Source organism: Gymnoscopelus microlampas (assembly GCF_963454915.1).
Source record: "Gymnoscopelus microlampas genome assembly, chromosome: 3".
NCBI lineage: Eukaryota > Metazoa > Chordata > Actinopteri > Myctophiformes > Myctophidae > Gymnoscopelus > Gymnoscopelus microlampas.
In genome coordinates this window covers 35,607,417-35,622,534 of record NC_139940.1, presented here as the reverse complement: position 1 = coordinate 35,622,534, position 15,118 = coordinate 35,607,417, and the positions used below count along the sequence as shown (strand labels likewise).

General features: G+C 43.1%; 1 protein-coding gene across 1 annotated transcript in view; it reads left to right on the top strand.

The window, feature by feature from the left end:
* Positions 1 to 209: 209 nt before the first annotated feature.
* The window catches only part of LOC311041829 (oxysterol-binding protein-related protein 10-like), a gene marked incomplete at its 5' end in the record, with an annotated part of 37,379 nt that continues 22,470 nt past the window's right edge, over positions 210 to 15,118 (top strand). Inside the window, 2 exons of the mRNA XM_084052314.1 lie at positions 210 to 275; positions 13,071 to 13,256. Coding sequence (XP_083908440.1) covers positions 210 to 275; positions 13,071 to 13,256 — 252 coding nt within the window. The remainder of the gene's footprint in view (positions 276 to 13,070; positions 13,257 to 15,118) is intronic.

The following is a 15,118-nucleotide window of genomic DNA, read 5'->3' as shown; positions in this document are numbered from 1 at the left end:
TTTGCTCTCTCTTCTCACTTCACCTTTCTTCCTAGTTCTGCTCCATCCTCATTGTACTCAATGTCTCTCACACCTCCCTGTCTCTCTATCACCCTCCCCTCGTCCCCTGGCCGTCACTTAGTAGAAGTGTAGTCACATCACTAGGACTTTAGTTGGGATTGTTCCGTGCTGCTGCGTGTGTCTCTCTCTCTCCATCTTTGTTTCTCTGGATGGTGGACATGAAATCCACCAGGACTCACAGCAAGCCAACAGTGGTGGCCTGCCAGCCCAGCAATGTGAGTTGCCAACAGACTTGTGTTTGATATACTGCATGGGGATTACTCTCTATGTGTGTGTGTGTGTGTGTGTGTGTGTGTGTGTGTGTGTGTGTGTGTGTGTGTGTGTGTGTGTGTGTGTGTGTGTGTGTGTGTGTGTGTGTGTGTGTGTGTGTGTGTGTGTGTGTGTGTGTGTGTGTGTGTGTGTGTGTGTGTGTGTGTGTGTGTGTGCTGGTGTACGTGTGTGTGCGGGCATGCGCGCGCGTGTGTGTGTGTGTTAATAAATGTGTATTTTTGGTTAGGGTCAGCAACTCTTAACCAGGTAGTTTAGCTGAGTGAGGAAGAGAACACAGAGAGACAGGGGGGGGGGTGGAGATGGAGAGAGGAAGAGTAATCACTTTTTTGAGTTTGTGTCTGCAGGGTGAAGAGAAAGGAGAGTGGTTGATCATATGTGTGTGTGTGTGTGTGTGTGTGTGTGTGTGTGTGTGTGTGTGTGTGTGTGTGTGTGTGTGTGTGTGTGTGTGTGTGTGTGTGTGTGTGTGCGTGTGCGTGTGTGTGCACACGCGCATGTGTGTGTGGAGTGTGCATGATGGTAAAATAACTTTTACACAGTTAATGGTATACTTCCTGAAACAGGAGGACAGTAATTGAACGCATACATAAAAACTGAGGGTGAAAGAGAGAAGAGGAAGTCTGTGTTTATGACTCAGGAAATAAGTTTTGTTCTTCTGCCGAGAAACATGGCCAGGACCCTTTAATGATATAACTTTTACTCTACATGCTGTACCCCGTTCTTATTCTCACTGATAATAGAGAACCAACTATCTTCTCTGTCGGGTGGAAACCTCACATGTCCAAAACTGTTACTTTTCAGGATTCAAATAAAAAAATGCAAAAGTAGCAGATATACAAGCTCGAAACGTGATGCGTTTAACACAAAGTTAAAATAGGGAGATAAGAGGTTTCTGCCCGACAGCAACGCTATCCTCTCTTATGAAGTAGTACTTTTTATATAATTTTTAATAAATTAATGCCCTACTTCATCATACTACAGTTTCACGCAAAAGTAGCAAAAATAGCAGATCCATGAGCTCAAAACACGGTTTGAGCTTGTAGATGCGTGCGTACGTGTTTGTGTGTGAGAGCATGCACATTATTAATGCATATAATTATGTATTATGTATCTAACTATATAAATGGCGAGCAACTTCCGCACCCTCGGTGATGACACCCCACAGCTCTGTTATCGACTAAACAACGCACCGCCAGACCACATGTCGCCTACTGACTCGCCACGGCGGCCGCGATGAATTTACGCCTCGCGTAGGGGACATCTCACTGCTCACTACACCGTTTCCACCGCGCAACATAATTAATTCTACTCACCAAATGTCGGACAAAACGGAAGGGGAGACAGCTTCGTACCGTTTACCGTGCGCACGACCTCATCACCACAACTGCAGCCAGCCGCTGCGGGTTTTTTTTCCTTTTTTTCCAAACTTTTTTTTTGGTCACCATTTTCTCCAGGCACCATTTCTGGTGTAACGTCGGGTGTTTCTTTTCACCAGCCAATCACCTTTCACGTTGCCACGGCCGTTGCCACGTCGCGCTGACGTACGCTAAACAAGCGCTGCCGTGCGCACAATGCAAACGAGCCCAAAGGCGCACAAAAATAAGCCGACCATTGCTTAGACACACAGTCAGACCTGGCAACGCAGCCTACGCCAATCATGTGTGAGAGATCTACAAGCTATGGGGCAGAGACGCCACCGTATCTTAGCAACAACTACAGCGCTCACTCTCATTGGTCGTGTCACGCTAAGAGCAGTCTCCAGACAATGGCATTGCAGACAGCTTGCTGTTACTGCTGTAGCCATCACAGGCAGTTGCAGCACGACGGACAGGGCGCTGTGATAGCTGCCATGTCGCTAACGCTAACCTGGTTGTCATGCCTGCAGCGGCTGTGCAATCACTTTGTCAACAATGCACGTTCGTGTGGTGAATGTCTATATTGCTGCTCAGTTCGTCCATTGTAGATGGTGTATGTTTGTGTGTGTCTTCTGGAGAACTATGTCGCTCCACAGCAACTACAGTAACTAACGTAATGGCAGGACCGCCCCGTGCAACGCATGTTACGCTGCATTATGGTCATGTAGTAATTTCAGATACTTTCGCTCCGATTAGAGCAGTGTTTATCAACCCTTTCACGCCGCCCCCCCCCCCCCAAATACACGTACTTGATCTGGCCCCCCCCCATTCTGTTTGACTCCGTTCCACAAGTAAATATTGTGAAAATAGCCGATCTACAAGCTCGAAACGCCTCACGTTGACAGGCTTTGTACGCTTGGAGATCGGCTATTTTCTACATGATTGCCTCTTTCTTCCATTCTTTGCCAATGTGGCCCATGTTTTCATAGCATAGTTTATTGACTACTTCTGTTGCAGAAATGGCCATTTCCTTTACTTTCGGTTTTTTATTGTCTCCGCCAGGCCGAAAGGCATGGCGCAAGACTATGTTTCACCCCCTGTCCGTCCGTCTGTGATAGCTAATCTCTCACATCGTTGACTTGATCGCAGCAAAATAACAGCCCGATGTGGAGAGTCAGTGAGAGCTGCATAAACGACGTAAAATGTGTCAAAAGGAGTCTGTACGGCTGTCGATAAATGAACACATGACGTCGGTGGGAGAGGACATGTTGTGTCTTTTGGACAAACAGCAGCGTGGTGCTGATGTTTGTTGTGTGAAGCAGCTTAATGTCAGAGTGTTTGTGTTGGAGCGCCTCAGTGCGGCTGCAGAGTTCATGTGCAACCTCTTCCAGAGAGACACAGAGACACTAGAAACTCTGCTGGGGAAAAAAAACACTGCTGGCCATTGACTTTCCTATGGACATTGATCTACACACTGCAGGTACATCTGCTACACACACAACATCAAACTACACACTGCAGGTATGATGCAGCGTTTGCATTACAGCCAGCATGCCAGCGTAGTTCCCATATGGTTTCAAGGTGGGCTAAACCATATGGACCCCATGTCAGCAATGTCAGCGGCATCCACTTCAGTCCCAACTGCGATGCCCATGCAGGCTATAAGTAGCTTCTACCTGGCCCTTAGGTGGGCCCCAACTAGCCATGTTTATGTGGGACCAAGGCGGGTCCTAACTGGGTTTGCCCATGCAGGCTTTAACTGGGTTCTACCTGGGCCCTAGGTGTACCCTAACCAACCACAGTGCAGTGCCCATCGCTCCAATTGTTGTGACGTCAGGGCTCTCACTACTGCACATTGGTGGAGGAGGAGGGGCCGCAGGGCCACCGCACACATCGCTGAACCAATGGTAGCCCACGGATGTTTCCTCTGTGGATTTACAATCTGCCCCTCTATGCCACATATCATCCGCACTACAGGGTCTTCACTGACCGAGCCACGGCCCCACTGACCCTCATGACGCGACGCCACTTAAACGTGCGGCAGCATGCGCTGGGTTGCCAGGTTTGCACAGCCTGCGCCAGAAACAAGCAACCACCTTCATGAAAAAAAAAAAAAACCCGAAATGGTCCGCAATGTTCCAGGGGTGTCCCCGCGCGTCCCAACACTCCACAGGGGGTCAGTGGACCATCAGGGGCTCCGCGGACCCCCTGTGGACCCCCTGAAACATAACAAATATTATTTCTTCAAATTTATTCCTTTTCCAAAAAAACTTTTCCACACTTTCACTCCGCCGATTTGGGTCCCCCAATATACACACGGCCACGCTGGGCCCCGTGCGCGGCTGGGGTTGAGGGGGGCGTAGCCCCCCGAAACTCTAGTGTTATATAACAGAGCACGAGAGAATAGTGTGTTTGCTGTTGTGTTTGCTGAGGGAAATCTTTGCCCCCCTTTGGATAAAATCAGCATGTGAAGTTCTTTGGCGATATATATTCACCAGTGATCCAAACCAAAGTACTTCACAGTTGTGACATTCTTCTGTCATTGTACTGTAGCTGAGATATGACAGGGAGTCATCATGCAGGTTATCAGTGTCTAGTGTTGTAAGCAGGGACTTGGTGAAATCAAGTGAAAGAAAACATTGCAGGGAAGGGTTAGAAGCGTTTTATGGTAAATGTATTCACATAAGACAATTTCAAATTTTGGCATTTAGCAGACGCTCTTATCCAAAGCGACTTACAATACGTTTTTTATTTAATCCCCAGCATTAATTTCAAGGTTCCAAGTAAAATAAGAAACATATAGATTCTAGTTCAAATCAAATGAAACTAGATGTCCCAGCTCATTTCGATAGGGACAGAACATGGGTGACAAATATGGAACTACTAAATATGGAAGTACTCAAGTACTGTACTTAAGTACAATTTTGAGGTGCTTTTACTTTACTGGAGTATTTCCAATTGTCTTACTTCTACTCCATTACATCTCAGAGGCAAATATTGCACTTTTACTCCATTAATTATTTGAAAACCTTAGTTACTAGTTACTTTGCAGATATAAATGATTACATTATAAAATATACATTAACCACTTTAGACCTATTTTATTCCTAGGTTACTATTTTAGTATTTTTACTTTTGGTACTTTAAGTATATTTTGATACCAATACTTTTGTTCTTTTACTCAAGTAAACTTTTTATTTAGTACCACCAATGATGATTTATTATCTCCTCCATAACAATGTTAATTTGTATTCATCGATAGCGTTATACGGAGCTAATATGTGAGCTTTACTCACCTTAATGTGTGAGGGAAATGCGTGTGAGGCGGTGTGTGTGCAAAAGTACGATATACAGTGTACAATATGTGTCCAAAGTTATTGTTACTATGTTTATAGTTCAAAAAGTGTATTTTTTACATTACATCATAGTTCAAAAATGCCTTTGGTGTCTGTTCACAGACAGAGTACTTTAGTTATGCTGAGCATTATACTGAAGGAATTATAAGATTACAGAACAACTATTACACATGCACTGATCCACTTGGAGCTGTCATCTCCTTCTGGTGCACATCAGTGATTCACAACCTTTTTGATTATGCATTTAGGTCACGTTGAACCCCATTTAGACACGATTCTTACCTCTGGGACACCCATCTACACTGTAAAATCCTCAGTGCTAGTTTAACTCATCCTGTGAGGATCATTTGGTTCCTATAGCTGTCAATTATTTATCTGGGAACCCCCCTGGAACCCCCTCAAGGAGCCATTGGGGGTCCCCGGACCCCACGTTGAGAGTCAACTGGTGCATATCATTTATTATGAGATGCAGTGGTGGAAAAAGTACTCACATTTCTTACTTAAGTAAAAGTATCAATACTGCATTGTAGAAATACTCTGTCACAAGTAAAAGTCTGGAATTCAAAATGTACTTGAGTAAAAGTTCAAAAGTATGTGAGATGAGATTACTGCAGCCACAGGTAAATGGTGTCTAGTTTTGTGTGCTAGTTCAGGCAGATACACTCGAGGAGTCACATGCACACAGGCAACTATGTGTGTTATGTAACTGGGACCTGTCAAGCAGCCGACCAATTTGTCTGCTTATTTAAACTCACCTGGTTCCATTGTTGCTCCTCTTGCTGACACACACTGAAGGTGGGTATGTACTTCTTTGCACCCACCATCACCACTGTTTTCCCCTGGGCGGGTTTGTGATTTATCTCCCTGCTCTTAAAATGGTGGTCCTCTAATTGTGTTGAGCATTACATAGCAGAATATATTCACTATTTGGTATTAACATTAAACATTTTATGTTTTTGAATTTATACACAAGTTATCTGACCGAACTATAGGATATGAGAAGAATTTGTGTGTTTGTTTGCGTGTGTGCGTGTGTGTGCACACGTGCGCTTGTGTGTGTGTGTGTGTGTGTGTGTGTGTGTGTGTGTGTGTGTGTGTGTGTGTGTGTGTGTGTGTGTGTGTGTGTGTGTGTGTGTGTGTGTGTGTGTGTGTGTGTGTGTGTGTGTGTGTGTGTGTGTTTTTTGTTTGTTTGTTTTGCCCGTAACTTCGGACAACATAACAAAATGCTCACCAATCATGTGCTGATGGTGTATGCCTTAGTTTAAAATCAAGTGTCTCAAGTCAAAATGTAGTGAGTGGGTGTGGTGTCTGTATGCATGGTGATTGATTAATCAAAATAGAGAGTTCTGTTTTTGTTTTTAATGCAATATGAACAATAGCCAAGTCAGAGAATATAATTTTATCAACTTGGCCGATGATGGCTCACTGCAGCTCTACAGTCAGTGAGAGGGCTGGTCAGGAGCTGTCTATGAGCTCTGCATTTTCTGTGATGGATCTGACACCATGCTCTGGAAGGCTGTTCTACACATGGACAGCAGTGTGGAGAAAGGGTCTGTCCAAGGAGCCTGGAAGGCTGAGAGCATGCTCTGATGTAGCTGTGCATATTTATGTGTTTGTTTATGTGCACACAAAGCCACCAGTCCCTTGAACATAGATCACATATTGTCTGTGTGGGACTTACTAAAACTTTTACAACTTTCAACCCGTTACTGTTACACTGTTGCAACTGCGACAACCCACTATGATGCTTATTGCAATGCTTGCTACTATTGAACTGAACATAGAAGATGAGGTTTAAGAGAAATTTGTACATTTGTCTTATGTAAAATAACTTGAGAGAATAGAGGTCTTAAGCCTGCTAAAAGAGGACAGTTGTTGAAGATCTCAGGTCCTCAAGACATTTTATCCTCATCCGCTCTGTACTGGCTTTCATCCAGCACTTAGTATCTTCATTACCTCCACGTTTAATTACTTACAATTACAATTATAGTCATCTCTTTAGCCTTGCCATCCTTTCATCATTACTATAATCAAACTCTGCTTCCACTATACTTAATCTGTACTGCATAGTCAGAGGTGGAAAGTAACTAAGTACATTAAATGTAATGCTTGAGTACATTTTTCTCAAGTACTCTACTTAAGTACACTTTTGAGGTATTTTTACTTTACAGGAGTATTTCCAATTTTCTGTACTTTTACTTCTACTCCACTACATCGTGACGCGTTGGGAGCTTGTAGATGTGTGAGCTTGTATTTTCAAACATTTTAGTACTTTTGGTACTTTAAGTATATTTTGATGCCAATACTTTTGTACTTTTACTCAAGTAACATTTTGAACAGAGGCCTTTTACTTGTAACAGACTACTTCTACATTGTGGTATTGATACTTTTACTTAAGTAAAAACTGTCAGTACTTTTTCCACCACTGTTAATCTGTGCTGCATAGTAAGGGAGGAGGAGGAGGCGGTGTGGAGTATGAAATATTCAGCTGTATCAGACAGTCACATAACTGCAGGGTGGTGTGACCGCAGAGCAGAGAGCGCTGGAAGCAGACCAGCGAGTACGGGGGGCACGGCAAGCACTGAGCTGAAGCCCAAGATGTCCCATTTATCTCTAAGGAACAACAACATAGTGCCTGCTAGGGTGCCTGCTAAGGGTGGCTTGGGCTCAGAAAACTCCTGCAGTTGTTCAAAGATACAAAGATTGCATGAACATTGTTCCGGTGTAAACAATAACACAGCTGCCCTGAACGTTCCGAACACTGTGAGAACGTCCAGTTTGTGCCCTGATCATCAGAGAAACAGCTGTTAGTTAGCTTACAAGCTCCCGCTTTAAAAAAAAAAAAACATTGTCCATCCAGCTCAGGTTATTAGGCAGGAATCGCAGGATTGTGTTTTCGCCCCTGTGATTCTGTGAGTCTGTCTGTCTGTCTGTCTGTCTGTCTGTCTGTCTGTACGTCTGTGCGTCTGTCTGTACGTCTCTCTGTGAGCAGCTAATCTCCGGCACCGCTGGAACGATCAGCGTGACATTTTGCACACACACTGACACTCCCAGTAGGCCAAGGAAGAACTTCAAACCCAAATGATTCAAATCATGATTCATGGTGGTGCTAGCAGGCCACTTCACGTTTTGGCCTGTAACTCTTGAACCGTAGGTCATACAATCAAACATTTTCCCCCAGGAGTCCTTGGATCATGACGCAACTCCCCACATAGGCCCCGCCCATTTCCAACCGTCTAGATTTTACGACAATTTGACTACCCGCCATTGTTTGGCGGTCATGGCACTGACCATCAAACAGGGTTTTGATACTCCATACCGTTTCCCTGTAATTGCCTTCACAAATTTGTGGGCGGTGCCGATTTCTTACCCAAGAAAATGCCATACAGCATGTCATGATTGCAGTATCCAATCACACCCACATTGAGGGGCCTCTATAGAGGACATGGCTCTGTCCAAAAAGTATTGTCAAAGAACAAGGTCAAATAAAACATACAGATTCCCTCGTGATTTGTTTGAGCCTTTGAAGTTAAATTAACCAAATATACTCAGGCGCCACGCAAGTTAGGAACGATGCAAGTCGGGAATACATGCCCACCCGTTTGTGCAAATACTCATTTACCTGATGTAGTCGCTGTGTGTGTGTGTGTGTGTGTGTGTGTGTGTGTGTGTGTGTGTGTGTGTGTGTGTGTGTGTGTGTGTATCTGTGTGGGGGGGGGGGTGATAGAGGTAAAGTGCAAAAGCGAGGAGAAAAAGACATACTGGAGAGAGAGAGAGAGAGAGAATGACACACGTGTGTGTGTGTGTGTGTGTGTGTGTGTGCGTGTGTGCGTGTGTGCGTGTGTGCGTGTGTGTGTGTGTGTGTGTGTGTGTGTGTGTGTGTGTGTGTGTGTGTGTGTGGGGGGGGGGTTATAGAGAGGCGCTTATTCCTTTTCAATGCACTCAATGCTTTGGGGCTTTGTGCTTCAGAGCTGCTTCCTTACATTATGTATTAGGAACAATGAGTGTATGGCTCTCTTTCGCCTCAGCTACTGCTGAATAAAGGGTCCAAACACATTAGCTAACGTTAGCTATAGTAGCTCCTCCAGAGTGCTGCGAGGCAGGAAGGAGTGGATGGACGGACAGGTTGAGGCAGTATGATCACGTGTAAGCAATCACTGCGGCCAGTGGTGGAGAAAGTACTCAATTGCTTTACTTAAGTAAAAGTATCAATACAGCAATATAGAAATACTCCGTTACAAGTAAAAGTCTGGAATTCAAAATTCACTTGAGTAAAAGTACAAATGTATTGGCATAAAAAAGTACCAAAAGTAAAAGTACTCATTAGGCAGAACCCGTTTCAAGTTTTCAAATGTATAACAATATTTTGAAAATAGCAGATCTACAAGCTCACAATGCGTCACATCGCGACGCATTGTGAGCTTGTAGATCGGCTATTTTCAAATGGCCAAAATGTATGCAGAGCTGAAGTGGTTACTGTAGGTTTTGTAAGAATAATCAAAATCCACAACGTAACTAGTAAGTAAAGTTTTCAAATAAATGTTGTGGAGTAAAAGTTCAGTATTTGGATCCGAGATGTATAGTGGAGTAGAAGTAGAAGTATTGGAAATTGGAAATACTCAAGTACAAATACCTCAAAATTGTACTTAAGTACAGTACTCAAGTAAATGTACTTAGTTACTTTACACCACTGACTACGGCTAAACTATAGTGTTGTAATATCCTGTTGTTGGGGCTGTAGTGTTGTAATATTGGATCCTTTATCTCCATCTTAAAATCATTTTTCTGCTTTCATGTGAATTGTTTGATGATGTTGTGACTGATAACAATCTCAATCTCAATGAAAGATCAGCCGGCAGGCTAAGCCTGGGAGATTTAAAACTGTATGACGCGCATTAAAAGATTCAGATCCAAACGAATGCTCAAGTTTAAAATGTTGATGACATAGAGCAGTCTTGTGTTCTAGGTTTTTCCGGAGGGCATACGATATGCTCGTCATGCACGTGGTCGTGGTTACGCTCGTGCGTGGTCAATGGAGGAAATGGTTAGAAGAGGGCTACGCTTTTTTCCCCAAAAGATTCTGCACGTCATGCTACGTATATAGCATAACACGGTAGAACACACCACTGACATAGAGTTTATCCAGATCTTCCGTCGCAATGATTCCCAACTTGTGGGCCAGGGGCCACTGGTGGGCCGTGAGGATATTGTAAGTGGGCCCCCAAATAATAAACATTAAGATTTGATTTGAATGATAATATGACATAAAATAACAAATGTAAAAAAAGGTTAGGAACTTAAAGTATACTATGTTAGTTCCATTGATCCAAGCACGGCTTTCAGCTGCCAGATGGGTGGGCCGCCAAAGCTTTTCAGATTTTCAAGTGATCCCTGATCCAGAACAGGTTGGGACTGTTGTGTTGTAATGTTACTGAAGGTGCCGGGGCAGAGAAGGAGGAGATTCCATTCTGCTCTGTTCCTCCAGTCGGCAGGTTCATTTCACGCTCCAGCTGACTATGCACGGTGCAGTAAATAGGTAAAACAGGAGACAGAAGAGGGGAAAATCCAGTGTTCATCTAACTCTGAAAGTGCAAACACTGACCCATTTCAGAGTTAAGTGAACACTGTGTCGAAGGAATCGATGCTAAAGAGAAGGAAAGAGTTATTATATCCAAGACTCAGGGGGGTGATAACCTAGTTGACCAATAGCTGCACACCTACAGCAAGCAGATAATCAACTATCGTGGCAATTTGCAGTTGAAAGTGTTCTGTAAGCAGTGGGACAGTGACATAAAACATGAGCTACGCATGTCAGGATGAGGCCAAAGAACTGACCGCATGGGAGTGTTTCACTGCCATGCGGTCCCCTTTTTTGCGGAAGGTTGTGGGTTTGAACTCCAGTTCCGCTGCCAAATCAAATGGGTTCAGATCTGAGTTAAGTCTCCTGAGGAGGCGCATCTGAAGCCTGTTTGGCTATTATTGTTTCCATAGGAGGCGAGACATAAGGGAGCGCTTGTTTTCGACAGAGGCGCGCAGACTTGAGCCATGAGAGGCACCGCCGAGCGAGCTAAAGCGAGCGAGTCTCTGTGCCGAACGTTGCAAAGTCTGCTTCATACTTTCGGTACCTCCGACATGTCTACACCGCCTCGCGTGCGGTCCAAGTTAACACAGTGGCGCGCTCCCTACCCCCGCCTCAGCCAATCACAAGCCGCGGCTCACGCCCCTACTATTACGGAAACAATACTCGCGTCCTGGACAGGGGTCTCCGGACGTAAAAACAGATGATGATGACTTATAGTACTTATATAATACATTATGATATGACATGATAATTGGTAGCCTGTAGCAGCCAAGATGTCTCAGTTTGGCCTGATAGATAGTGCTTATGTTACAGCCTATCTGTTGGTTCAGCTTGTCCAGCCAGTATAACTATGGTTTGAGCCCCATGCTCATAGGCAGAACTGCTGTACCTTAATTACCACCGATCTGTGTCAGACTGTGTGTGTCTAACGTACTTCTCCCCATGACATCATGTAAATTAAAGCATAACCATCACCACTTAGAATATTATCTTTGACTCCTATTGCCTCATTGATTACTGATTGATCCCGAATTCCAAGACACTAGTAAGCAATGCAGCTTAAATAACATGTATAATGGGTGTGTGTTAGATTTAGGTGCGCACAGAGATACAAACGGGGAGCGACACAACGCCTGCGTTCTCGTTTGGATCAGCAGGGTCACACTGCGCTTCTTACTGTATGTGAACACACAGACAGACAATCAATCCATGAGTAAACAACAGGTGATCTACACCTGCTTCAGTTGTGTCAAATCATTGTCCTGCTGGGGATAAAAGTTTACCACAATCCAGCTGGGCGGGCGTGTGTGTGAAACGAACACGAACGCGACAGTTTCACGGGAGTGCGCATGCTTGTCGCTCCGCCTGTCAGATTGCCCGCTCCTCCCTACCTGCCCGCTCGCCTCTCATTGAAGATGAATTACTACGCACATCAGTCGCTTCTTGTCTGAAAAGTCCTTTAAATATCGAAAATAAATAAATAAACCACTGTCCCAATTTCACGCTACAGAATGGCAAAGAACAGAGTCAAGTGACCAACTGAAGTGTCCTTATACAGTATGAATAAATGACTGTGAACGTCTCAGTGTGTCTACTTGGTTCTTGTTGCACTCCGAAGGTTTACTCACCAGCAGCAGAAAAAGTTCTAATCTTTAATCTGCAAAGTTTTATATTGTGTTCGGGAAAAATAATCTGTCAGACAGTGTATCAAGACAAGACAATAACACAAATATAGTGATGAATGTATGGTTTAAAAAAAATCTTAAACCCTATATACTTCGTCCACCAGGGGTCTACACTTGGTCCCCTTCCTTTTGTCCCTCTACACCAAATCCCTTCACCAAAAATAGCCGATATCAAATATGAAAGAATATCATAAACGATGCAGAGCCACCCCCTGACAGAAATGGCAGAGTGGTGTGTTTATGTTTGGAACACAGTTCTTATATGACGTGATCTAGATTCTCCAATGGGGATTTCAACACAAATAAATAAAGCCACGAACCAGTGGAACAGCGCCCTCTAGCGGTAGTGACGTCAGACTTCGGTGCTCTATATGATAATCTTCTGATTATTATTATTATTATTATTATTATTATTATTATTAGGGTTGTCCGATATTGGCTTTTTTTACCGATAACCGATATACCGATATTGTCCAACTCTTAATTACCGATACCGATATCAACCGATACCGATATATGCGGGGATTACTGAGATTAGGGTAAGCTCAAATTTCATATCACACACACCATATACAGTAAGAACTCCTGTAACTTATTTATAAAGCAAAAAAAAAAAAAAAAAAAAAAAAAAAAAAAAATTCAAAAACCGATACCGATATTTTCCCGATATCAATTTTTATGCTAATATCGGCCGATAATATCGGGAGGCCGATAAAATCGGACATCCCTAATTATTATCCATTTTCCTGCTGGTTTGTGTCCCCAGCAGCAGCAGCAGCAGGGTCAGGGTCAGGGCCAGGGCCAGGTGAGCAGCCCAGAGCTTGTGGACCCCAGTGAGGAGACCACAGACACAGAGGACAATGAGGAGGAGGACCTGGGGGTCCTGGATGACCAGCGGAGCATCATCCTTCACCTGCTGTCACAGCTCAAACTGGGCATGGACCTCACACGGGTAACAACCTGCTTCTGACACACAGACAAAAATCTCAGTGCTGATTTTAACTCCTGAGTTAACCATGACCCATTCAATCCGGGTGGTGGGGCCCTGGAACAAAACATTTAAAAATCGTTAAAATATATATATTCTAAGATTTGCACAAATGTTCATGATTTTAAAAAAATTGCAGAGCTACAAGCTCATAGCATGGCACTCGGTGCTGCGCTATGAGCTTGTAGAGCTGCTTTTTTTTAATAGCCATCTAAAATGACACAGATGCGTTCCCGGATTGAATGGGTTAAACGCTCTATACTTGTAAAACAGACCTGAGTTGCAACAACGCGATGCATTGTGAACTTGTAGGTCTGCTATTTTTGGCTAATGTTCCCCCCAGAATATGGATACGGGGGTTCAAGTGGATAAGAGCTAAATGAACACTGAGGATCTAGCTGTTTACCTAATAGGAGGCTATAGCTTAGCAGATTTTTTTTTACATAATAGGCATGTGAGAAACGATCATGGTACTGTTATAAAATGTAATGGTACGCCTATTTATTGCCCAGTCAGTTTGTATAGTGCATAGTACAGTGGTGTAAAGTAACTATAAGTACATTTACACAAGTACCGTACTTCAGTACAATTTTGAGGTATTTTTTACTCTTTTCAGTATTTATAATTTTACTTTTACTTCTACTCCACTACATCTCAGATGCAAATATTATACAAGCTCACAATGCGTTGCCATGCGACGCATTGTGAGCTTGTAGATCGGCTATTTTCAAAAGATTTGAATACATTTTATATATTTGAAAACTTGTGAAATGGGACATTCTGCATAATGAGTACTTTCTACTTTTGGTACTTTAAGTACATTTTGATACCAATACTTTTGTACTTTTACTCAACTCAATTTTGAATAACAGACTTTTTCTTGTAACAGAGTGTTTCTACATTGCGGTATTGGTACTTTTACTTAAAGGACGACTTCACCACTTTTCAACATATCTTCATATAATAGGTCCTCACTAATGCTCATGATAAAATGGTACAATCTTTTTCTAATCAGTCTGTGTCTCAGAGGAGGGCTGTAGACAGTTCAGAAACCCGTCTACCGGTGACATCATCGATGGGGAATCCAAGCTAATAGAAACTGCAGGCTTTGCATTCCTGGAAAGTTGCAATGCAATAATAGATCCCATTGTTCTCGCCTTAATAAAAATCAGAATAAAAAAATTGTAATCTTTATGGGGAAAAAATCCTGCCTAACGATGATGTCACTGGTAGACGGGTTTCTGGACTGTCCACAGCCCTCCTATGAGACACAGACCAAGTAGATTTTTTTTAAATCATTTTATCATGAGCATTGGTGAGGACCTATTATATGAAGATATGTTGAAAAGTGGTGAAGTCGTCCTTTAAGTAAAACATTTGAGTACTTTTTCCACCACTGCTTGGTGTACTCTATACTGACTGAGCAAGTAGGGGAGGGTCATAATGCTGACTCTAACACACTATCAATCTTTTAACTTAAAAAAGAGACATCACTTATTCAGTGGTCTCCTCTCTGACCGTACAGCTGCCCAGCCCCGCCCACTACTGCCTGCACAATCACTGCACCTGGATCATATGATGCACGGATGACATCATAGAAAATGTTTAGATCTTTTTTAATGTAATTATATTTTACTTTTTGTTTTATATAGAAATCTAGAAAAATCTATATGATTTCAAAAGTTTAAAAAATTCCAATTTTCAAAAAAACATAATTCTGAAGGTATTTCATAACTGAAATCAAATCATTTAAAAGAAATACATAAAAAAAAACAAAAAAAGCTTACTGTACATGCACTTACATTTCTCCTTTCTCTTCTCTTCTA